This window comes from Caloenas nicobarica, chromosome 5 (genome assembly GCF_036013445.1).
Source record: "Caloenas nicobarica isolate bCalNic1 chromosome 5, bCalNic1.hap1, whole genome shotgun sequence".
NCBI lineage: Eukaryota > Metazoa > Chordata > Aves > Columbiformes > Columbidae > Caloenas > Caloenas nicobarica.
Genome location: NC_088249.1, coordinates 66,551,127 through 66,576,995, shown reverse-complemented (window position 1 = coordinate 66,576,995; position 25,869 = coordinate 66,551,127). Strand labels below are relative to the sequence as shown.

At 39.1% G+C, this 25,869-nt stretch overlaps 1 protein-coding gene across 1 annotated transcript; it reads right to left on the bottom strand.

Moving 5' to 3' along the window:
• Positions 1-396: 396 nt before the first annotated feature.
• CAT (catalase) lies at positions 397-20,703 on the bottom strand. Its single transcript, XM_065636522.1, has 13 exons — positions 20,418-20,703; positions 15,415-15,586; positions 14,335-14,445; positions 12,806-12,936; positions 11,795-11,899; positions 10,639-10,764; positions 9,163-9,354; positions 7,910-8,062; positions 6,709-6,847; positions 4,674-4,804; positions 3,925-4,032; positions 3,220-3,306; positions 397-2,759 (listed from the first exon to the last, which is right to left on the bottom strand). Exons 1-13 carry the CDS (start codon positions 20,481-20,483, stop codon positions 2,694-2,696), a joined length of 1,587 nt encoding a protein of 528 aa, XP_065492594.1. The 5' UTR covers positions 20,484-20,703; the 3' UTR covers positions 397-2,693.
• Between the last annotated feature and the right edge of the window lie 5,166 nt (positions 20,704-25,869).

The window sequence follows — 25,869 nt, the reverse complement described above, 5'->3', positions numbered from 1 at the left end:
TCGGTGTATTTATCCACCCTCTTGTAAAGGTGACTCTACAATGTACAATGAGGCATGACACACACAGAGTTCCTTACCATAGAAAATTAGCGATTTAGGGAAAAAATAACTGCAATAGTGTTCCCTTTTCTGACTGCTCAGGAAATTAGAGAAGGTTCCAAACAAGGAATTTCACACAGAGCTGAGCAGAATTTGGTGCTTGGCCCCTACATGTGAATTCCAAGCATCAGCGTTGAGCCCAAAGCCAAATAACTAAGTTCTGAAATAGATCCCAGTTACCCAGAACTTCAGCAGCTTCTGCACAACCTCCAAAACAAAATACTAGATGAAGGCATGAACTTCCTAGATGAAAATACTTGAAATCATGCACACAGAAAAAGACATGTCACCAAGAGATTGTTAAATTCGGTTTTATTTCAGAAATAAGAGGAAGATAATACAATTCATTTAAAAGACACAGCCAAAATTAAACAATTAAGCCTTGCTTATTCTTTTCCAAAACTCATTAGGATTTTATGTTCCAGCCAGAAATATTCCCACCCATTCACAAAGCTCTTTCAGCTCCAACCTGCCTGATCAGGTAAAAATCCAATTGAATCCCAGAACAGGCTATCAAGTTCATATTATCTTACTGCATCTACAATACAGCTGATTTTTCACAATAGGTTAGTGGATAAATGAGTTGGAGAAGTAGCAGCTTTCTACAATTTAATGGAGCAGCACTTACTGTCTGCCATCACTTCTTGGAACGCCAATTCACACTTAAATGCCGAATCAGGAAATATTCCTATTCAAAACACAATCCAAGACAGACTCACAAATGCACAAAGTATTGAAAAAAAATCCAAACCTGCTATGATTCGAAATTTTTTAACATTTACTTGAGTTAAAAGCTAGTAGGTGGGCTCTGAAATTATTTGTATTTAATGTGAGTTTAAATTAATTTAATATGTATTATATTTGTGCTTTTTCCAATGCAAATGCTGATTAGGCAGTATCAGCAGGCAAACAAGGAAAGCAAATATTTCAAACGAGGGTTAATGCTGCACAACAAGGATCTGGACTAATTACATGTATGCACTGATCTTTCTCTTTGGCATAGGAAGAACAACAACTAACAGGCAGAGAGTTATCAGAACTTGAGGTGAGCTGCTCTTTTAGTCTGTTAGGATTAAATTCGACACGCAACACCTATGACAGATTTATATTCAAAACTCCACCAGTCAGCTTGGACACTAATTACCCCATAACTGGGTAACACTTTCCAAATAAGAAAAAATACTACGTGGGATTTTGGCCCTCCTAAAACAATAGTTGAAGCCTTGTTTTTGTTGTGCGCTTGTATAATAAAGCATTAAAATGCAGATAACGTTCTACCACCACTACCCAGATCCAAGCAAGGTAAGTCCAGAAATTCCAAAATTATCACTTAACTATTGCTCTAAATTCTCAAATATAAACACTTTCATTTTGTGCCAATTAGTACCAATTAGTAAGATCTGATTAAAGCTTATGCTCCAAGACTGAAAACAAAACAAAGATCCCTAAGCTAAAGAAACTCCTTTGGATCTAAGGAATTCTAATAGGGAACAGTTTTCAGTCCAAAGGGTTCCAAAAATCTTTTCAACTGATAACTAAATTAAGTAACAAGAAAAAATGCCTAAAATCAGGTTTTATCCATATATCTAGCTAAAGACAGCCACATCCATAAACATCCCACTTTAATTGATGTCTAACTCTGAAATTAGCTCTGGCTTGACCGATAGATACCGATGTCAGATTATGGCAGTAAAAGAACAGAATTGAAGGAAGCGTTCAGAACAGCTCTGAAAAATGCCCGAGCTTGAATTTGACCAACAAAAATATTCATGCATTTGGAGGTTAATTTCTCAGACATTTGGAAAAACGATATTTTTCTATTTAAATTCTTACAGATCGGAAAGAATTACTTCACCCCCCTCAAAGGAATTTAAGATGTAATCAATTTAGTTGTATCGTGTATGAAATAAGAAAATACCCTTTCCTACTGCCCTTAGGTCAGTTATATCCAACCTAGTATGAATAAGCACAGATTATCTTAAAATACATATTAGGAATAAATTTACTTATATTGAGATTAAAGTCCCTAGTTAGCTTTATTTCTGTCCTAAGGAATGAGACAAAACCAACACTTTACTCAAACTACTGCATATCATTGTTTAACTTCTAGAAAGCCAAAAACGAAATTCGAAGCAGCTGTCTACAAATACATACAGACAGCTATTTTATTAGAAATACTGAGCAACATCAACTTTTTATCATGAAGTTTATCCATAAGGATAATCACAGTATTATTATAGAAGTTCTATTGTTTGATTTAGTCAGGAAATTTTTATCAAAAAACCATGAAACAGTATTTTGATTAAACTCATGTTTGCTTCCAGAAACGAAGACAATTTTTAATCATAAATTTCCTTAAAAACACCATATGTTGTTAACAAGCAGTAAAGCACTAGTGTTGAAAGGCACTAGGATTGTTAGCTTGTGTTATCTAGTTTCTAATACAGATACAGGCACTTGAAAGCTTAATAAATCAAGCCTGTAAAACGCTTCACGATTTGTGCGGAAGTCGGCTACATTCATCAACAGCTTCACCAGGTTGTCCTGCAGTTCTAAGGACGCAAAATTCATAGAGTAAATCTCTCTGGCAGGCTTTACAAGTTGGATCTTTCTTTGGCAGACACACGGGATGCGGACTGTGTGTATGTCCTAATTACATTCTAAAAAAAAAAATAATGAAAAAGAAATATTCAGAGTGAATTCCATCAAAAGTAGTTGGGGGAAGCTCAGAAAAAAAACCAAGGACTTGAAGCAACAGTTTTGTCTGTGTAGCAAACGCTGAGCCCAAGAAAGGCTCACGGAAATGTTTCATCCCCATCGCAAAGAGCAGGTAACCATTGGTCTGAAGAATCAACCTGCACACACCATGTATCATGTACGGTTATCTGCCCGGAGCCTTACAAACCCCAGCTGAAACAAAGGAATTCTACCTCATTGGTTAATGAGCATTTAATTACAAGTAATTAGATCCACATTGCCTCATTTTGTAATTCTACATGCTCTGACTTCTGCCATTTAAACCAAATGGGGATCAAGATTAATTTCTCACTTTGCTTCTTTTTGTAAATCCAACAAAGATAATTCACAGCCAAAATTCAGCTACAGAAATCATGAACTTACGTTTTTCCCACTGTCAGCATTGTAGTTGTCCAGCAAAGCCTGAACACGGGCACCGTAGTCAGGGTGAACATCAGTGAAGTTTTTCACCTAAACAGGAAGACATAAAAAAGGCGAAAAGAATTTTTTAATTCCACTTGAGACATGTTCTTTAACATGTTTTCTGCTCTGTGGTCTGCGAGCAGCACATAAGGAAGAAAAGGAAGATGAAAACTTTGCTAAAAGTCTAATTCTGACCTGCCAGGAAGGAGCTCTGAACATCCTCAAACATTGTTTTTAGGATTGAATGTACAGCTCTTCCCTGATTTAAATAAAGTTCCACTGGGAAGGGTGAAGTTCCAGTCCCTCCCCAGCCCTCACTGCCTTTTGCTTCTTGACAGCAAAACATGACATGGAAGTCACTTGGTTTTTGAAACACCAAGCTAAACACATAACGACATCCTTGATGTTCACCAGCCCCATTCTTCCCATCAGGAAAAAGTTACTTTAACAGGTTATACATTACATTATACTACATTACATAAACACACACACACTTAAGCGTCCTCTATTGATAATTCCTGCATAAGAAAAGTCCAGGAGCTGCCTTCTCAGGGAAGAATTCCTGATCTTCCTTTCCAGAAGCATACTGCCGTTCTGACAAAGTTACTAGAGGGTGAGAAAATCTGGAATAAAGAGCAAAGGGTAAAAACCAAATAGGCCACTTACCGCTCTCTTCTGGATGAAGAGTTGGGCATCTTTAAGGTGATCGGCGATATTTTTACACAGCCTCTGGCGTTCCTCCTCATTCAGCACTTTGGTATAGAACATTCGCACCTTATGATTAGAAACGAAGTTTTGAAATTACCAAAAGCAAGTCATTCTACCTACAGCAGCCAATAGCACTGGATTTCAGGATTTATTATTACTGAAGAACAGTTTTCACTTACTAGTCAGGCCACACTTAAAATACTCAAAATACTTAAAATTCAAAAGGCAACCAATTTGTAGGGTGGTTTTTTTTTTTTTTGCAAACTCACTAACAATTCTTCCCATTTCTACTTTGAAATAACTGTTGCTTATTGAATTAATGCAAATAAATATTGCTGTTGGGGTCCAATTCAGGAATTGATGATCACAACACTACATGTGTACTCTAGTTTGCGTATCTGCAGACACTGACCGCAAGAAGACAAAGTCACAACTTTGAGATATTGGTGCCCAGAATACGGATGGCAAAGGTCTGCGAGAATTCACCTACTGTCCTGTCAGCAGAAACTGAGTCATTATTTCAGTTATATATTCAGTTATAATTAAGCTATATGGAGATATTCCAGGTTCTCACAAGAGCCGAACTTCAGGTTGGCCCAGATGCTTCAGAGAAGAGTCTTGGCTGAATTATTCTTAATATTCTCTGAACTCATCCTATAAACTAATCTTATTTAATAAGCAACACAAAGCCTTTTCATACATCATACCTGGGTCACATTATCTTCATTAGCGCTATTGAAGCGCTGCACATCTCCCGTGATGTAAATGCGGCTCTCCTTCAGAACGGGCTGATCCTCCGGACCGCTAAAACTATTTGGATAATAGTTTGGGGCACCACCTGAAAACAGACAAGCCCCCCAAAAAAACGCCAAACAATCAGATACCAGCTCTGCCAGACTAAGTCAGAAGACAGAAAATGTTCTTTGCCTAGAAGAACCTAAATCAATTATCCAGTTGTGACTCGCTTTATTAAAAAACAGTTGTCAGCATTTTTCGGCCAACAAACCACCCATCATGAGATGTGTCCTCAAGCCAGTCCTTAACAGCCATTGAAATTCTGTTTGTAGGAAGTGCTTTTTGGGGAAAAATTTATTTGTTTCAGAAATAAGGAGGTCTGGCCACTCTTACAACACCACTGCTAAGACAATTTTAATAACCAAAGTCAGGGAAGTAATTAAAAGTTTTAGTCCAAGGCAGCACAAAAATACACTTTCATCTGCATATCTGAAGTATTATATTAATCTGAACTACGTAGGGGGTTTCTTTTAACCACATAACGAATTTACATCACTGCGTAAAACTAAACTTATTATCTGTTCTTGGACAGGAGCGGTTGTTTTCAGGTGTTTGCTTTCCAAATATTCCCCTCTCCTCCCTCCGCAAGTATTAGGATTCATAGCCCAGAGGAATATTGTGTTTTTCACGTGAGCCATAGCTTCAGTATTTCCTTTTTTACTCTCAGGTGTAAACCAGTCATTATTGGGCAAATGCTAACAGAACATAACCTGCTGAATAGAGAAGTTAAAGCTCTAGTCTTGGCATTTATACTCTTGCCTTTTGCAACCTCTTGGAAATCAGAAAGCAAAGCAGTTTAACGAAGTGGACTGAGAAGATGGAAGTCAGACTTCACAGTTTAAAAAGGCAAACACAGATTTCTTAAAGACATTCAGGCCACCTCTATTTTTAGAAAAGATTTTTGCCTCAAAGTGGAAACAAAGACGCAGTAATTAACTCCTGTGAAACCATTTCTCAGGCATATTTCTTCATTTTAAATAATAAATATTTTAGAGCTTGTTCAATTCAGTCTCTTTTAAACAAGCATGTTTCTAGAATTCTTTAAAGGAACATAAACTAGGGACATAACCAAAATCATTTGACTGGGTGTTTGCTTGCAAACCCTCTTTCTCTGGCCTATTTGCCAATTTTTAAAGACTTCTTAAGCTTCATTTGGTTTTAACGCTTTTAAACTCCTCACTCCCTATCCAAGCATCTAAAACCTCCCTTCCTGAATTAATAGAAGAGATATACACCCATTCTAAACAAGTGTGTAAAGATGACAAACATTTCTACTTCTCAGGAAGCAAGAAAAAACCTCCTTTTTTCCTCTTCATTGTTTACAAAATTAAAAATAAGTCTATTTATAGACAGAAGTTACATAGAATTGAAAAAACACTTGTAGTTAAGAGACTACCAACTACTTCAAAGAAGGCTGAAGTAGTATAAGAAACATCCATGCATTTCTTTTAAAAATCTTCGAAAAAGATGTGGAGAATGCATTCCGTAATCTACACAAGCATCCCTATGTTTTACAGCAGAGTCTTGATTCTCAACACTTGAACAAGACTGACAAGAGAAAAGCAGTGGATACACAAATAAGAGTGAAGGCAATACAAAATATTCAGATTCAAGAATGCTTTCAACAAGATCCCTCAAACAGGAGACAGCAGGATAAGAGTCAGTATCTTGTCAATTATCAAGAACACAGGAAACAAGAGGAATAAAAGGCCACTTTTTGTATTAAGAAGAATTAATGAGGTAGATCCTCCTCAAGGATCAGCGTGAGGATTGGTACAATTCAACACATTCATAAAGTTACCTGAAAAGGGAGCAAATAAACTGACAGCTTAACCCCTGCAAAAAGGCAAATCTGTTTGGCAAGTATCTTAAATCCCCTGTGAACAGAAAGGAATTTGGCAGTACATGCGTAAGCATCATTATATTTAAAGATATATTCATCACTACCTTGGTTGTCAGAAACACACATTGGCCCATCCCTCTGGTAATTGGCCACACGAGCTCGGAAGGGGCAGTTCACAGGGATCTGTAGATAGTTGGGTCCCAGACGGTGTCTGTGAGTGTCAGGATACGAAAAAAGACGACCCTAAAATGTTCAGCACAAGCATTAACCACCACTTGCCGAAAGAGATCACTTAAGTGGTATACGTCAAATCTATTCACATTAAATAGTAAAAGGGAGAAGACTGTTGCACTTATATACTTGACATACTCCAAATTATGTCCAAAGCAACACTCAGCCACAAACTAACTCTGCTGGAATACCAGTGAATAATGGCAGGTTGAGCTGAATTTATGCAGCTTTCGTATTCCCTACCAACTTCAGGATGCTAAACCTGTTCTGAAGCAGGAAAATGGTTACATGTGTGGAGAGGAACATGACTACAGTGCTAAATGTTACTAATAATACTTTCCTACTTATTTTCAACCTCAGATTTTAAAAATTATTACATCTGAAATATGGTAGCCCCTTATTTATTTACTGAACTGAATCTGAAGCAGTTCTAGTAACATCTGAATGCCAAGACAGATTGATTCTAACCATGAAGTCTGTGGGAGTCAAGAGAGGCAAAACAAAAGAATTGCACGATGGTTCAAGAGTTTATCCAGTTAAAACTGTCAAGATACCTTTTTTCTACAGGTACCATTTGAAACAACAATCTACTTCTAATCTGAAAAAGCATAAGATGCCAACATCCAAAACTCTGCAGACAATAACCTACTGCAGGAAGTTTTATCAGATTTCTTACAGGTCAAAATATCTGATACTACTTCTTAAAGAACAGTCTTGCAGTTTATAGCAGGGATTAGTTATACCTGTATATAAGAGCATTTAAATGCCACCTCTCACACTCATAAGAGCTTATAATTCTAAGATACACAGTAAAGGCAAAAATAAATAAGCAGATGCCCTCTGAATTCTAGATTTAGTATTTCTTTAGTTCTTTCCTGTTCTCTTTATACTTAAATTTTGGATAAGCACAAATGATGATCATTTAAAACAACCACCAAAAAAAAAAAAAAAAATCACTTGCTTTCCGTCTGTCAGGTTTACTGCTGTGATACAAAGAGGGATAGGAGAGTTTTCACTAACAGCAAAGCAAGTGTAATGCTCTTCAGGTAAACTCTTGTGCGTGTGGTAGTTTACCTGCAGCATTTTATCGGGGCTGGGCTCGATACCGGGTGGCATGTTGGAAGGATCGTACGCCATCTGTTCCACCTCCGCAAAGTAATTCACAGGGTTCCTGTTCAAGACAAGCTTTCCCACAGGGATGAGAGGGTAGTCGCCATGCGGCCAAATCTATAAGACATCACACACGCACATTAAAATCAACATTATTATAGTGTTATGCAGCTTCAATAATTACCAGGCAACATCTGCCTGATTTAAGTCTTGATTGAGAAAACACATTACTGTTTTTTGCTAACAAACGTTTTGAGAACTGTCTTATTTTACAAAGTCTTTTGCAATGAATAACAGAGTCCTAAGGCAACTTAATTCATCATCCCAACATAATCCCAGCACCTGGCTGCTTAAATTAAATACTGGCACTTGAAAAGCTGCCTAGGAATGCAATATCATAGGTGGAACTGGTGGCACGATTGTTTTCAGCTACTTCAAAATGCAACCAGTTTAATCAGCCTTTTTTTTTTTTGTCATTGTAGCCTGTACTTTGAAGTTCAAAAGTGTTTAGCCATTTTGGGAGGATAACATTAGTAACGTAAACTTGTATTACTTTTTTTTTCCTCTATCTTTCAACAGGCCAGTCCTTGGAATAGCAATTGGAGGTCTGACAAGATCAGACGCTACATAACCAATAACACTTAAAACTAATGAGCTCAGGGTGTGACTATAGGATCTGAGATCACACTTCAGAAATGCAGGGCAGTTGTAATCTGCAGGCCTGGAATCAAGCCCTGTTTCGCTGAGGAAGAGTAACACCAGACAGAACATCAATATAATTTCATCTCCTGAATTTCTGACTCATCACGACCTTGTAATAAAGAGTGCGCTAAAAAACCAGAAGGGCAGAATAACAAGGGCAGATGAAACTTTATTGATAGGGACTAGTAAGAAAATGGTGCTATTCCATGGAAACTGTTAAACTTTTTCTACACGAGCTCAGTTCTGGCATTTTTGGCCCTGAGGGTGGTGGGAGCCTGGCCCAGGTTGGCCAGAGAGGTGGTGGCTGAACCATCCCTGGAGACATCCCAGGCCAGGCTGGACGGGGCTCTGAGCAACCTGAGCTGCTGCAGATGCCCCTGCTCACGGCAAGGGGGGCACTGGATGACCTCTAAAGGTCCCTTCAACCCAAACTATTCCATGATTTGCTACATTTTCATCTCATGACCTTTCTTAAGCTTGCTGAAACTGAACATTCACAACAGTATCAGAGATACCTTAGTCACATCAAAAGGGTTAAATGGAAACTTCTCCGCTTCTTCAAAGGTCATAACTTGAATGTAGAAAGACCAGGACGGATAGTCCCCCTTGGCAATGGCATTGTAAAGATCACGCGTTGCATAATCAGGATCCACAGAAGCCAACCTGCCTGCTTCTTCAACGGGAAGATTTTTGATGCCCTGGTCAGTCTAAAAGCAATAAACATGGTAGCACCAGTTACAACATGCAGAAAGTATTGCAGAAATCATTAATAGTTATGTACCTTAAAAAGACTTATAAAACAAGAATGTGATTCTCCATGTTCCAGTCTCCATAATTTGAGTCAAGAAGAACAGTACATTCAACAGGTGCCTTCCAGGTGAAAATCAGCTCTCTAATAAAAGTGAAATAAGTACGTAAAGCTATACTGCAGAATGGAAGGTACCAAACACGAAGGTCTAACCCCTGCAGCAAATCACGTATTTTGCACTCTTCCCTTACAGGATGGAGTGCTCCTTTACTCTCCCATCATCTCACCTTTTCCTACAGACCACAAGTCAACATAAAGTGATAAAACAGTTGCAGCCTTGAGGGATAAAAATTCTGGATTCCACATGAAACTCAATTTCCCACCCCTATTGCTGTGACATCTTTAGCACTAACTAGAACCTCATTTTAATAAGCTTTTGGCAACTCAAAGGCTAAAAGCAGCTATATGATCCCTCTTAGCCTAACATAATTGTTTCCAGTCTTGCTTCCAAGGCAGATGTCCAGCCTCCACTGAAATGTAATGAGGTAAGAAGAGGTATGGCCTTGAAAACTTCAAAGGGAAGTTGTTTTCAAGCGAGATACACTTTTTCACATAGGTGTGGAAGTTCTGTAAGGTCCTGCGAGCTTCAACTGCAATGCTCTTGCAACAGAGTCCTTCTGTTTTGGCAGACAGTTGAGGCCACCTTAAAAATGAGATCAATGCAGCTCATATCCAGAAGATAAATGGGAACAGAAACCAGATCCAGACTGAGACAACTTTTAGCCTGAAGAAGCACCTGTCGAATCCAAACCACTGCACGGCCATGAACATATCGCACACTGAATAAAACACACATGCAAAGGGCTGGAAGATTCTTGCATTTGCACTCGGTGATAGCAAGGGAGCCTGAGAGGATGTTCTTGCACAGCTTCATGCCCAAAACACCCAGCGGGATGAGGCTGAAATGCAACTGAGTTCTCCAGTAACAAGAGGCAATTCCCCAAAGAAAAGTTTTTCATAGTCTAGTAAATACCCAACATGTCACAGCAAGAACAGTGATGTCTGTTGTATCTGTTAGAGGCATCCACCCCATATAAAACAAACACACACCTTTTTGCCGAGTCTGTGCAGTAACAAGTCTTAATCTTGCAAAGACACAGAACTTTTTTAGACAATGTTTAAACTTTAAGTCCAATACAATGTATACTTCCAATGGATAACGGGAAAATAAAAGTATCAATACCTTCGCATGGAATTTGCAATAAACTGCTCTTCCACTGGCGTTAACCAGTTTAAAAGTGTGTGATCCATATCCATTCATGTGGCGATAACCATCAGGAATGCCACGATCACTGAACAGGAAAGACACCTACAGAGAAGGATCAAACAACATCAACGGACTCACCAGAAAAATGATAAAGTGACCATTTGAGACAAAGTTTATTCCATCATCTGCATCACTGGAACCTACCTTAATGTTATGAATTCCTTGCGGAATTTCTAGTTTAAAGTTTAAGAGTGTTAATGAAATAAGACTGCTTTGGTTTTGCACAAAGAACAATTGTGAATTAAACCTATGTGAAGTTTTATGCCCACATGAAATATCTGGTGAAGCACAAGATGTTAACCAGTAATGATTTTGTTTTCCCCTATAAGCGCAGAGCAGGTAAGCACGGATAATTTAAGTTACAAATATAAATAAGAATTCTTTCCACATTAAAGACAAAATTTGAAAATTGAAGTCCTTAACAACTTCAAAGTCTTCAAGCACTCAACATACCACCATGCAAACACAATCGAAATGCAGCTTTTCTTCACGTTTGTGATCACAAACAATTCTTGTGGTACTTTTTTCAGTTAGTATTTACTGGAAGGCTTCTGTATGAACCCATTTTCTTTAAAAAAAAAATACAAGTGCATTTTTAATTTTACATTAGCTTTTTTTTAATAACATTCTTAGACACAAATGCATTTCAGAATAATTAGAATGCACTGTGAATTGTAGTCTCTTTTGGAGTTGATGTAATGTGCTACACAATATACAGCTTTAAATAAACTTATATGTGATCGCATTACTTTCCAGTACTTCACTGTTCTCCAACATTAACAGTTTGTTGTTCCTCACTATCTCCAGTTAGAAAACTTAACACCTTCCCTTCATCCCTATATAAAATACGATTATGAAAATAGAAGAATCCCACCCATTTCATAGAGTCATTGAAAGAAGAAAAGGCTCCATACATGTACTAATAGCCTTAAAAGTTATTGTAGGCCTTCCATCTTTACTGTTCCTAGAGATTATGTGGACTAGATAAAACATGCAAAAGAGATAGTTAAAAATATATGCTGTCATAACCTGATTTTCTTAATCACACAAAAAAGTCAAAGGGAAACCTCACCTGATGCAAAGACTCTGGTCGGAGACTCCAGAAGTCCCACATCATGTCTGGATCCCTCAAGTGAGTCTGAGGGTTCCTCTTCTGGCTATGGATGAAGGACGGAAACTAATTTGTCCAGAAGTGAAAGGGGGGGAAAAAAAAAAAAAAGAAAGCGTTCTGTAACATCTCCACGTTATATAGAGTGTACTAAGCAACTCCTGGTATAAAATAAGACAGCTTTTTCAATACACTTAAATATGAAAGGAACAGCATACAAAGATGAGACAAAGTTGTGAGATCACTGGAAAAAAAATATTCTATACTGTCATGCCCCTCCTGCAGCCAGATTCATTACCCTAATTTTACTGGTCTGGGCAAATGAAACTTTTACACTTGGTATAAATGGACTATTCAAAGCTAAAGAATGCTTTCATTTTGTGACTGATAAAGTGAGAAGAAAATCTTTTCATATTTGTGTATCTGAACTTTACTGAGTATCTGACTCCTAAATCAATACAAAGATACATTATCTGTGCAGAACTCCTGTGCTCAAGGAAAGCCCCTCTACTTACAAAGTGCTGTGAAACTTATACTAAAAGACAAAAAAATTGAGACTTAACAGAAAGGTTTTGCAAGAAACTTTTAAAGTGAAAAGTGTTCCCCTAAAAACAGGCTCAGAATGCAAACTGCAGAGTAAAACAGCTAATTTGAACACCAGTGAAACTGCTTAGATCTGAAGTTAAAAACTTGATAATGTACTTACTCGCTGGCTATTCTGCTGTGGCAGATACACTAGCAAACACAACTAAACATGTGTGCTATTTGTGGCATGAAACCGCATTAAGTAACAAAGCATTAGTTTTAAAATTTATTTTTTTTGTTAAACACCACCTTTTCAAGTCAAAAAAATATCTGGACCATCTAACAAAGTTTAAAGTGTGAACACCTTTTGCTTCTCAGTGAAGCAAGAACAAAATGTGAACGAACTCTTGGCCTCTTTCACAAGTACCTTCACCTTTCGTACTTACTCACCAACAGTGCATCCCGAATAAAGAAGATGGGAGTATTATTGCCCACGAGATCCCAATTACCATCTTCTGTGTAGAATTTCATCGCAAAGCCTCGAGGGTCACGAACTGTATCAGCTGAGCCAGATTCTCCAGCTTGAAGAAAAACATGAATGTACAGAAGTGTTACAATAGGAAATGCATACAAATTGTAAGCGTTAAAATGCAGGACGTGAGAATATGCAATAAATCAATAAACCGCGCCCCTGTAGGGTTTTAAGTCTTTTCTGTACCAAGGAATTTTTGGCGTATTTTCAACAATACCTCAGGCACTGGAAGGTTTCAAAGTGTGAACAGACACCCACCCAAGCATTTGGGCCACAGTTAAAAGAAAGCATATCCATTTGAACTAATTAAAAGTGGAATTTGCATTATCGCTGATAGAGGCAATATCAGATCATAAATCTGAATTGGCTAAAAACACCTTCGTTTCTGTGCACCAAATCCCAGTGCGAAACCTCTGATTTGGAAGGTAGCAACCTAAACAACATGCCTAATATAAAGGGAAATTATAGGAGAGTTGTAAACCTTTTAATACCCTTCCTACCCAAAACAGTCCTTTCAATGGGTAACTTTATACGAGACGGAAAGTACCTACCACAATACCTGAGCAAAAAGCATTCCACAAGTATTCAGGAACAGCTAATGCTAAACATCACGATAACAAGGACGTTCATTCTCTCATTTAAAAAAATTGCGTACTATGGAAGAGCCGGCAAGAAACACGTCCCAACACAGCAGGGGAAAGAAAAGTAATGATGCAAAAACCCACTTGAGCACAGAGTCACAGCCCAAACTCTCCTCTGGGGAACATCCCATGAGCCCTTCAGTTTGGTGACCCAGGGAAAAGCCAGTAGGCCAAAGCCAGCAGCTCTTTCAGCCTCCTTGGACTATTATCTCTCCAATCCTACTTCCAGGACTGAACCCTCATTGGGATTTCTTTTCTTTTAAATAGAGTTGAAACACAGAAGTTTCAAAAGATCATTTTCTATTGGACAAGATATTAGTCATAAAGCATATTTTTAACGAACAGCATTTAAGATTTTGGTTGCTTATGCATTGAGCTCTTCAAGAAATAAGAGTTTATTTATGAAAGATTGTTTATTCTTCTTTGGCTACTGCTTACTTTACAGCATTCATCCCCCAAACATCCCTACAGCATAAGAGATGATAAATATCAAACTTCCAAGTATTAAACAGCAGCATTCAAGTGTTGATTCTGACCCATCCAGAAACAAAGCAAGCTCTCTCTTGTCAGAAGAAGAAAAGCAGCTCAGACTTTCCTTTCTCCCACATTCCAGAGTAAAAGTGTCTACAGAGAGCTGGCAGAAAGATGCAGAAGCTGCTTAAGGTCTTGCAATTTAAATAAAACACACAGAAGGGGAATGGGTTGGTAGAAAGCATTGCAAACTACCTTAAGCATATGAAGCGCTCCACAAAGCAAACATCGCTGTGGTACATGTGTAAAAATACACACAAAGTTCAGAGCCTTACCCACAGTGGAGAATCGTATCGCAAGCGGAGTTCTTTTGCCGATGTGTTCAAACACTTTCGCCTTACAATACTGGGTGATATCGTGAGTGACTTCAAAATAGCCAAAGGCTCCTGAAGAAAAGCAATTTCAAAATATCAGATCTAGGTACACTGTGAGTGGAATGAAGGCTCCGTTATGGTCCAACATACAACTTTAAGTCAAAAGGAAACATGGAAATACACCAGTTTAACCAGAGTTTATGACTATGCACTAAAGCACTCATTTCTTTTCACAAAATGAAATTCACTTAACACAAACTACTATTTGCACAGTGCTCACTCTCCCCTCCTTGACTGATCATTAACAGGTCCCAGCAGCAACACAGACCTTATTTCTACTGTGCAAACAACAAACAGTAGCTCTTTGGATGCTCCTCTTAATCCTCATATGTGTTGCACAACTTTTTGGTCCACTTGTAAGCTGGATGAAGCAACAGAGCTCTTCCCATCCCCACAGAGGAATTTTTCCCCATGTACATTCACATTACAATAAAACTGAGTCCCATATTTTCTTCTTCTAGGGCAACACCTAACAAAAAAAATCAGCAGTGCCAGATCTACCCTACTAAGGTCAATAACAAATTTTTAAATGAGTTGGGTTTTATTTCAAATTTAATTATTAGACCATCATCTTGCTTTGGCAGACACATCCACCGGATGACAAAACGAGAATCTCTATCAAATAAAATGCAAACAGACATTAAAACAGAGATAGGCAAGTCTTCCCTTCCAGAGGAATGGGCTGCTATGGAAGAACAGATAGAGGAAGCAGCAATTACAGCAAATACAGTAAAAATCTAAGGGCTATAACTACTTTTTCTTCTTTAAAAAAAAAAAAGTTTTTCAGTGCTTCAAGTTTTGGCATCGAGTTCTTTTAACCCAGGTCTTACCATTGTTGTTGATATATAATTACTTATTACAACCTATAATATTAAATTATAGATAATTTGATGCAATTTATCTGTCACAGTGTACATGTCAACTCTAGAGCTTTTTAAAGTCCAATTCTTCACAGAGAAAAAGTATGTGTTTTAAACATACCCGCCCCTTTTGCATGCACGACTCTTTCAGGAATCCTCTCTCTGTCAAAATGAGCCATCTCATCAGTGAAAACAACATCTTGAACGAGAAGAGGTCCACGTGGCCCCACTGTCAGGATATTCAGTTTATCCCCTACGGGGTTCCCAGCACCAGTGGTCAAGACATCTGGGTTCTGAAAGCGAGAAGCAGTCAATATCACACCACCAGAAATTAAAATCTCTCTATTATTAAGCCACACAATGCGCATGTCTGTTCAACCATTATGTGTCAAAGACGTATTAACAAGGATATAGCAAAATGCCATAAGATTCTGGAACAGGTCACAGAAAAGATAGATGTCTAACTACAGAACTGTGTCTGGGGCTGTTTAAGAAGAGGAGCTTGAGTCATGTATAATCCAAGAGTGTTTTCTGTGGTTCAGAAACGTTACTAGTTCAGAGTATATATCTTGCCTCAAGAAAAATATGAAGTGTCGACCTTAAAACATGAGTTAGGGTTCAGTTTGCCCCCCAACTCAACAGGAAAGGATGGAAGAAGGGGATGAGGAAGGTAACACCGGTACAGGGGTGAAGGCGAAAGCAAAGAGCTGCAGTCACACAGCATAAAGACCAAAATGCATTCCCATGACTACCATTGATCTGGAAGAACTATGGAAAATAACTCTGTTAACAGTTGGACTCGATGACCTTAAGGTCTTTTCCAACCAAAACAATTCTATAACCAATCATTCCATAGAATCATCATTCCAGACTCTCATACCATGGAAGAACTAAGGTTAACAGAAGACCGACTACCAACAAACATCCTGTCAAAAGGACAGCAAACCAGAACTTTAAAGACAACGATGTTAGTAAAAAGAAAATAAAGAAACTACCCAAGATAGTCCATACTCATTATTTTCCTCGCCGTTACCACTCTTGTAGGCTACTTAGAGCTCAGCATCTCATACGGTAGAAGCGACTCTATACTCAAACAAAATAGCTGCTCCAAGACAATTTCAAGAAAAATCTGTTGGAATTCTGTAGCACCACAGCTGAGTGTACTCACACTTTCTTAAAAAGAAAAAAATCCAGTAGAAAAGACTTTATTTGCATCACGTTTGGGGTCATATGCTCCTCTAAGGCGAGAATCCTATTTTACTGGGTACTGTAAAAAATGTAGCGAGAAAGAGACTTGATGGTTGCAGGTGTCAGTTCTTCCCAGAGCACATTTATTGTTAGGAGCTGGGGCGATGTTTGCAAAGGGCTTAGAAGAACAGAATAGAAGTTAGTACAAAGAAAAGGGGAAAAAAAAAAAGGCAGAAAAAATGCACACCAAAACAAACGAACCAAAAAACAAATAAAGGTTTGCAACAGGATAAGCTCAATTATCTGAGTCAGGTTATGACCAGTTGGATGTTGCACTAAGCTGGCACACATCCATATGGACTCTATCCATACCATCCTACCTTCTTCTGCCAGCGGCACCCACACACCTGAACCCTGGTAAACGCACCAGAAGAAACTCACTCACCCCCTCCTGGCTACTTCTCCTTCTTTTAAAGTTCTATAAATGGAAAGGGATGGTGAAGAGAAGGAAAATAACTTAATTCTTGATGAGAATGTCTGTGTTATTATATCAGCAACTTTATGGGCTTCCAACTTCTATACTGACAACCTCAGTTTTGCTTCCCATTTACAGCCCGAGTTCTGGATGAGGCACATTATACAGGGAGAGTTATATTCACATATACCTTTGTGTTACTCTAGTACATGAATAACCACATGAAAGACATTTGACAGCATAACTGCATTTTTATTGTGTTCTTCCTAATCCGCAACACACGCTGCTCTAGCTGGCTTGAATTCCAAAAATACCTGGGTTCTTTATTCTTCACTCACCACTTCTTTAGCATAAAGCTATAAGCATAAATTCACCTCCTTTGGGATGCCTGAAACTCTAACCTGCACTGAAATTTGTACAAATATTTACAAAAGACAAAATATATCTAGTTGCAAACACGAAAACTATGTTTGGAAACTTACAAGAAAGTTACCACTTAAGAATACTTTAAATAAAGCCTAAAGTGGAAGGAACAACTCCTTAAATAAAAACATTATCTATAGTTTGTCGAGGGAAAACGCAAGAGTAGAAACTGTTCTCGGTACTCTTTTCACTGCTTATATATCCCACGCTTCCTACGTTCTATTTTGCTCCATTTTAAATGAGCCAAAGAAAATTATTTCGCTGCTCACGTTGAGAAATCACCTCGTTAGAGCACAAGGGAAGTTCTCCCATCTCAGAGGTCAACTTCTTAAAATCACACCCTAACATACAGGCCCCACATGATTTAACACCCTCAAACCTGTATGTTCTAGCTATCAGCTTAAACTAGAAAGTGCTTAAATTGCCATTACAAATGAACTTCTTGAATTAGAATTTAATTTTGTACATTAAATAGAAGGACACCACCATATTCAAGGAACTTTAGGAAACAGCTCGTTCATCCATTCCACGATTCAGTAAAATATTCTACTTCCAGATATTCACCAAGCACAAACTAATGTCATTATATTATCAGCTCCTTATATTGACATATTTTCTGTACTGAGGTACGAATGCTACAACCAACCCACCTCGACACCCATTCCAAGCCTCTGCTTTGAAAAACCCTTTCTTAGAACATGTACAGTCTGCAGATGATCAGAATATCAAATGCTCACACATCACAATAGTTTTAACAGAACTTTTTGGTCAATATTTTTTTTTTCCAGAGTTTTAGGTAGAGCTTCTTTTTTTTTTTAAATCCAGCTTCCAGCACTGCCAGTGTTCTTCCTTTATTTTCATTAGTTTTGCTGATTAAAAGCTTCAAGTTTTCCACAGCTAAAGCCCAGTGTATTAGTTTTCCTAACCATAAATTGATTTTTTTGTACTGATGGCTCTGTCATACTCATCTAAGATGAGCATGCTCGCTGTAACGTGATGAAAAAGAACAGATCCTACCAATGGCATCCTATGCTTGTGCATTTTCCTCTCCAGCCTCCCTGCGTTACCATTTCTTACAGACATTCCCATCCTCCCCACGTGTTCTACACAGACACTGACATTTCCACTTCATCCCATCCAAGGCAGCCCGTGGCACAAAACCCGTGCACAGCTTCAGCACCATTTCTGAATTCTATTATCATTCTAAGAAATTCTCTTAAGAGAAACCCCAAAGTTATGTTCGATTAGAGCCCAGTTCATCCTGGAGTTTTTCGTAAATTCTAAGCAGCCCAGTCGGTTTAACCACCCAGCGGTAGGACTTTAATTCACCTTCTCCTCTACAAAAACAGCCTTTCTCAAACCAACAGGCTATATTGTTGTCTGCAAACCATTTATTCCATAATGCTAATGTTTAAGGCTACTAAAAGTAGTAGCTAAAACCACAAATTCTGAAACCAAACCTATCCAAAAGTTTTGTGGCTGTACGGTCTCTTTTGCTTAGGTGCTTTCTGAAAGTTTCTTTCTAGTGTTCACATTAGAAGTACAAACTTTTTTTTAATGGTAGGATATATACATTTTAGTTTCAGGATAATGTTACATGGGGCACATAAAATAAGTTCCATCAGTGTGAAGGGAGAGAAGAAAAACCACAGCAGTTTTAAGAAGAAGTCTCTTACTGCTTTTGCACTCGAGTTTGTTTGATGTCTATATATTTTCATATGGTTGGGCACTGCATATAATAGTCAAAACCTTAAAAGATATGAACTTTAGAATCTGCATATGTATTTCGTTCCAGCATGAAACTGACATGACAGAAAGAAGGGAAACAAAGCCAGGAGAATTTTAGTTCCAGCTGTTGTAAACACCACACATCAAAGTACACACTTCCAGACGTTACTGATACTTTGCACCTTATACAAGTCACTTTAAAATTGTAAAAAGTCCTCCCTACTTTCTATCTTAAAAGTCTCATGACTCCTTATGCAATACAGACTTTGGGTCGCCTCCCAATCTTCAAATTGGCCTGCGTTCAAATACTGCTTTGTTACAGAAAAGCCAACATCCATTAAAAAAAAAAGAAGTATAACTTGTGGTACAAAAAGAAAATCTTATAACACATGCTGGAATATGATGAAGCCACAATTCACCGCTGAGGGCAGTTTTCACCCAGTACCTTTCAGAATCGGGGGGGGAAGGAATAAAACCAAGGTGACCTAACTACGAACAGTAGGAACTGAGGCACTCGTGTCTTGTAAGACTAATGTTTAGAATAACCAGCAGCAGAAGTACTTATTGCCAAATGCAGTTTTCTGTCAGAAAATACAGAGTAGCAAGTGTCACAGTGATCTGATGAGGGAGGGGGGGAAAATCAGCTTTTGCAGTATTTATACTTTCACCCAAATATTTTGGGGGTATATTCTGCGCCTTCAGAAGACCGGGTGCCACGCTGTTGATCACACGTTCTTATGATTTCAGCCCAGATCCGCTTGAACCCGGTAAACAAGTCCCTGCAAGTTGCCAAATGTATTTTTATCTTCTATATTATCCCTTAGTTACGTTTTTACCGCTGCTATCGATGCGACAGCAGAGCTGAAAATGCGAATACCCGATTTGAGATGGGAAATAAAATAAAATAATAAAAGCCTCTGCCCAAGGCCCACCCTGCTGGGGCGCAGATAAAGCCCGTTGGTGCCGCGGGGGCTGCGGACGGGGCAGCGCTGCCCGCCCGCGCCGCTCCGGGCCCCGCGGCCCCGCTCGGGCTTTCCCGGCCGCGGCACCGACCCGAGCGCTCCGCCCGACAACCCCAGTTCCCACGGGGTCGGGTCGGGCTCCAAGGGGGGCAACCCCCGGGCTCTGCGGGCTCCAGCGCCGGGCTCCCCGGGCTCCAGCGCCGGGCTCCCCCGCTCCGCCCGGCCCCTGCAAAACGCAACGCCGCCCGCCGGCCCATCGTCCCCGCCGCGGGCCGGACCGTTACCGCCCAGCGTGCCCGGCGGAGAGCGGGGTCCCGAGGGGCGCAGCCCCCGAGCCCCGGCCGGTACCTGCGAGCCCCGCTGGCTCCGCCACTGCTTCAGCTGGTCCGAGGCGTCGTCCCGGCCGTCAGCCATTTTGCAAGCTTAGGCGACCCCCCAAGGCAGGAAGGGCGGCGAGAAGCAGACGCGGGGCGGCCCGGCGGGGCTGTGCTCGCTACCAGCGAGGAGGCAGCACGGGAGACGTTCCCCCGCGGGAGCCGCCGCCGCCGCCGCTGCCGCGCAGCACCGGCAAGGAGCGGGACCTCCCGCACCCACGGCTTCTACCTCTGCGCTGCGCCCACCCCCCCCGCACCTCCTTAGCCAATAGCCTCGCGCCCAGCGGGCACTGCGAGCGCTGAGTGGGCGAGAGGGACGTCAGTCAGGCGTTTTGAGGGGGGGGTGCTGGCGCGGGCGGGGCGGCGGCGGGCGGGAGTGCGGCTGCAGCGTCCGCGGGTTCGAGTCTGAGTGTCTGTAATTAGCCGCATGGAGCTGTGTAAGCAACTTAGCTTTCGGTATGCGTTTTCAATTTTAGAGATGTCGGTGCTTCCTAAAGCTGCTGATCGGCGTCGGAAATTACAGGATGAGGGACCTGCGGAAACTGCAATTACTGAGGGAGTTTCGGAGGGAGGGTTTGGTTCAGCGGGAAAAAAAATGTCTCGCTTGCAGAATCGAGTTGGCCAAGTGTATCGTTAAATGGTCGTTCTCCTATCTATACCTCAAATGAGACGCAGGTGATGCATCAACATTGGTCATAATTCATATGCACCCGGTTGTAAACAACGTTTCTTTGGAGGCCTGAGCTCGTAACCTCGAAAAACCCACTTCTGAGTTAATAAGAAGACTCCCTGGGTTATTTTTCGAGGTGACTATTTTATAAAAAACAGTCTTTTCGTAAGAAAAGACTGATTGACGAGTCCTATGGGCTTAATATTAGGCGTGCATACACGCGTTCTTCCAAAATCAAGTAATGGATATTTCAGTTTGTTTAACCAGCAAGATGGGGAAATGTGGACGTTTTCAGGAAGAGTTATTGTTTGCTTTTCCTTTAAAGTTTAACGCTTTTTGTCAACAAACGTGTGTAGATAAACTTGTCACGAGTCTGTTTCAAAGTAAGAGTAACTTGCAAAAACTGCGTCTCTTTCACTTCCTATAGACACTTCTTGTTGTAACTGTAATGCCAGAGGGAAGGATATATGTCTATATACACGTGTGTGAGCCTAGAAAAACAAGAGGAGATTAAATATTGGGTAAGAACCTGTGCGAAACAGATTCCAAGCGCGAGCAGGTGCCAAGGGCAGCTATTCTTCAAAAACGTTTGCACTTTGGCTTTTCTGCTCGCACTTTAGCAACTGCATTCGATAACAAAGGTCATATGCAAAGCTAAGTGTGAAACAAATATTAATGTTTTCTCTCATCTTGCCTTCATCCTCTATCTTTTCAGTGAAGAAATTCCACAGGTACCTCACCGTGGATGTGTTTATTTATTTTCCCCTTCTATTTTGATATTTGATTCCTGTGGCATCTTACTTGCCTGCGTAAGCCTCCTGTTACATTTGCATTGAGTAAACAAACTTCAAACAATTCCAAATTAATCATCGTTATTCACCTGAGGAGACAGGTTCTACATTGCTGCTTGTCTTTCTGAGGCATAATCCAAACCACACTTCACCCTTAATTCAGATTTTGTGAGATTCAAAGTCGTAATGCTTAGCATTTTTATATATATATATATGTGTATATTTATTTTTTGGGGGGTGGGCGTGTATTTAAAGTGAGTTTAAACACAAATCATGAGATCAGTTTCACACACAGATACTGAGATACGTAGCAGAGAGAAAACATGGACTTTTGAGAAAACACATGTAGAAGAAAATTAGGAAAATGCAGATAGAAGACCTTTTTTTTGTGTGTTTGAAACTTTCTGCCGTTGTCCGCTGTAGTTATTCGGGAACGGTCCTAATTTAAGCCACTAGAAAAAACTAGTAACCTCAGAGGTAGAAAAGTGTGTTAGAATAATAGCAATAGTTCACATGTTTCAAACTACATGCTTTTCTTTTCCTCTGCTGCTTCTGTTCTACGTAAATGGCAAAGACTTTGGTGATTCTGGAGCAGACGTCTTCACGCTTTAATAGCATATGTGGTTAGTAAATGTCAATGGATACACCAGTGCCAGAGTAAAGGACATTTTGCAGTATTTTTACCAAGAAGAGAATTTCATTTGTCCATATTCGTGTTTTGCAATAATGTATTAATTTCCATAAACAGTTCTCCATCATCAAGAATTTGTGTTTCACATTTAGTGCTGGAAAGACAGCGGCAATATACTTCTCGAGATAACTGAAAGAAGAAGAAGAATAGAATAAGAAATGCAGCACTTTTCAGGTGGTAAGGTATTCAAACATGCGTTTAGAATTCCGGATATCTGTGTTTTGTATTTTTATTCCTAGAAACAACATTATTAAAATGATTTCACATATAAATACAATTTTCTTTTATTAATGCATTTGCTTTTATTTTATTTTCTTTTGAGTTAGAGTTTATTAATGTTTATCTGCATTTGTTCTCTGTATTATTAACAGCATTGTATGAAGCATTTAGCTAATAGCAGATAATAAAGCCTGTATTTTGAAACGTGATTTTGCCCATTAACACTTCATTCTGCATAAGACTGAAAGCTTGACACAGCAATATTGTTTTCTGTTGCTAAAATCAAAGCTCTTAAGCTTTGAAATGGGTCATCCATCCAGTATGACTTAGTCACATGTGCTTTAAATTAGTCAAGTGCTTAATTGGCTCACTGGATGTTTGCATATATAAATATAGGTGCTTGATCCAAGTGATACCTTGATACAATAGATGCCATTTCATACGTTCTAATTCCGTAGAAAGAAGAGAATCTTCGTGAACTGGATTTTCAAAACAATTTAATTTTCAGAAACTTAAAGGCAATTTAAAATGTTGGCTGCCCAGCAGGGCCGGAAATATCGGGCCGTTATTTCATTGCCAGTTAAAACCAGATGCATACTTTTGAAAATTTTGTATATATGTCTATAGCTAAATGCATCAGTATGGCTCTAGACTCACAAATTATTCAGGCAATTCACTAATGTGCTGATAAAATGAGCTAAACGGAACCTCTAAAAACTTCGATGTACCAGCAGAATTTGTTTGCCTACTATATGTGTTCTGTGAGCCGTAAGCAGAAGAAAGGATAGTCTGATGCTGCGCTGAAAAATATCAGTGTGATACTTCAGGTTAAAGTGCAGAATTCCATGCTGCAAGTGGGAAGGTGTACCTGATAAATGCTTCGTTAGAGGTCTACAGAATGTGAAGTGAACAAAAGAAATTGTGTATATGCCTAACAATATCAACACTGCTTGATCATCTGAGCATTCCATTTGGGCAGGAAAACCCTAATTAGCGGCATTTTGAGTGCATGATTGACACTTACGATGCAAGGTGAATAACACTACTAATGACGAATGTAGCCGTGGTTCATAGCTCAACTTCCAGTTAGTTTTGGTACTAAAGCAATGCTAAAATGTGTCAGGTAATCACTTATTGTTCTTTACAGTGGTGATTTCTGAATTTTCTTCTGAATATAGTGTCACAGTTATGAGTGGAAGACACCCCAAAGTGACCACAGGAAGCTTGTGGGGGAAAAAAACAACCAAACCAGCAAGCGGAACAGCAACAAATGAGATGGATTCACGGTAACCACGGCAAATGTGGCCACTGGGAAACAAGGAAGGGCAAAGAAGAAGGTACATTGCGTTTGTACAGTATGAAAAAAGAAATGTCACTATCTGTGAAACCAATAGACAAGTAGCTAGAAATTCTCCATACATGATCTAGTCGCTAAGTCAAAACTGTTAAACCTGAGGGATTCAAGTTAGGCATCCAAGTAATGTTTAGGTATCCGAAGAAAAGCTGGATTGATCTTTTTCTATTTAAGTTGTGAAAGATTTGACGCTCTGCAAGCAGAGATACATCAAAGACTATTACAATGCATGTGACAATCATAATAGGGACATGTGATATTTGCATGTTAGAGTATCAGTAAGAATTTACATATATAATAATCTCGTGTGCTGACTTGATGGGTCAGTTCCCCGTGGAATCAGCCAGAGGCTATTGTTGCAAATTCCCAGTGCAGAGATTGAGATGCTAATACTTTCCAAGTTCAGCATGCTTATAATCCACATGTAGTTCAATATGTTTTCTCTTTTATTATTTTGTCCTGAATATACAAATGCACTTAAAAATATTTAATGGAAGCTAGCTCATCACTGATTATTTTTTATTGTCTTTAAACTAGCTGAATAATAGATGCTGAACCTAACAAAGATTTTTTAAGATAATGTGAAATAAATGCAGTTTTAAAAATCTGCTTCATTATGGAAGAAGAATTGTGGCTGTCTCTTTAGTTGCCCTGTTTAAGAGGAATAACAGCAATAGACGTAAGATTGAGACGGTTGCAAATAGAAGCAAGGGAATAATTAATCCTAGGGCACTAGCACACTAATTAGCATTGTTTGAATTGATAGGACTTGTAGGTTCTCAGTACCTTTGAAAATCTGTTTTTATTTAGGTATATTTCTTTATTTTTTCACTTTAAGTAGCTGTCATTCTCAATATATTTTACATCACAATAGGAGGCATCTAAGGCTGGAATGCCAGTAAAAAGTCTGTACACCATCTCCTTACATATCTTAATTTTGACAATAAGGACTACAAAAAATTCCAGTTGACCTCATTTTTCTCAGGTTTTCCAAGGTTTTGCATCAAATAGGTAAGTTGAAATTATGGAAGCATCTAATCTACTAAAAAAAGCAAAATAATTCCGTAACAACAGTACTCTTTACAGCATTTAGTTAAACTTTGGGATTAGTTTTAGACATCCTAAAAATTCTCTATTTTTAAAAGAATGGGCAGCTATGTTTTTAAATGTGTGCATGCTATATGAAAGTTTTGAGACAGGTTAATAGTTATTGTTGATATACGAGCACAGAACTTGGCAGTTTCAAGGCAACCAAGAAGTGGCAAAACTGACCAGGAAACTGTAACAAATTAGTAGTTTGTTTTGTTTTGTTTTGTTTTCCGGAGATTGATACAAACTTACCAGGTTAACTATATTGATCCATTTCTTCCTGCCTACCAGTTCTCCCCTGCACATTGGCTGATCGTTTACAAGATATTTACAAGAGGTTTCCAATCCGCCGTAGGAATGAAAATGAACTACAGATCATAACTTACAAACCATCAACCTTTAAACAGCTAAAACCTTCTAACCAGATCTGCAGTGATCTATCAGTGTTCCTATCAGCTTGCTTTGTGCACATTTCCTATTCTTGTTGGGTTAAGAGCAGTGTTTGTCCTGTGTTCGAACAGCACAGTTGGGTTTTCATCCATAATGGGGACTTCTAAACAATTTTAAGAGAAATACACATCGTTCACTGAATATGCTACCTTAATTTTTTTC

What these genes read in the sequence shown, in the direction of transcription:
- CAT (XM_065636522.1), bottom strand. Translation starts at nt 20,483, where the DNA reads ATGGCTGACGGCCGGGACGACGCCTCGGACCAGCTGAAGCAGTGGCGG. An exon ending in TTATTCGGGATGCACTGTTG is followed by an intron (nt 11,900 to 12,805) that starts GTGAGTAAGTAC and finishes TGGACAAATTAG; the next exon opens with TTTCCGTCCTTCATCCATAG. An exon ending in ATTGCAAATTCCATGCGAAG is followed by an intron (nt 9,355 to 10,638) that starts GTATTGATACTT and finishes TATTGCTTTTAG; the next exon opens with ACTGACCAGGGCATCAAAAA.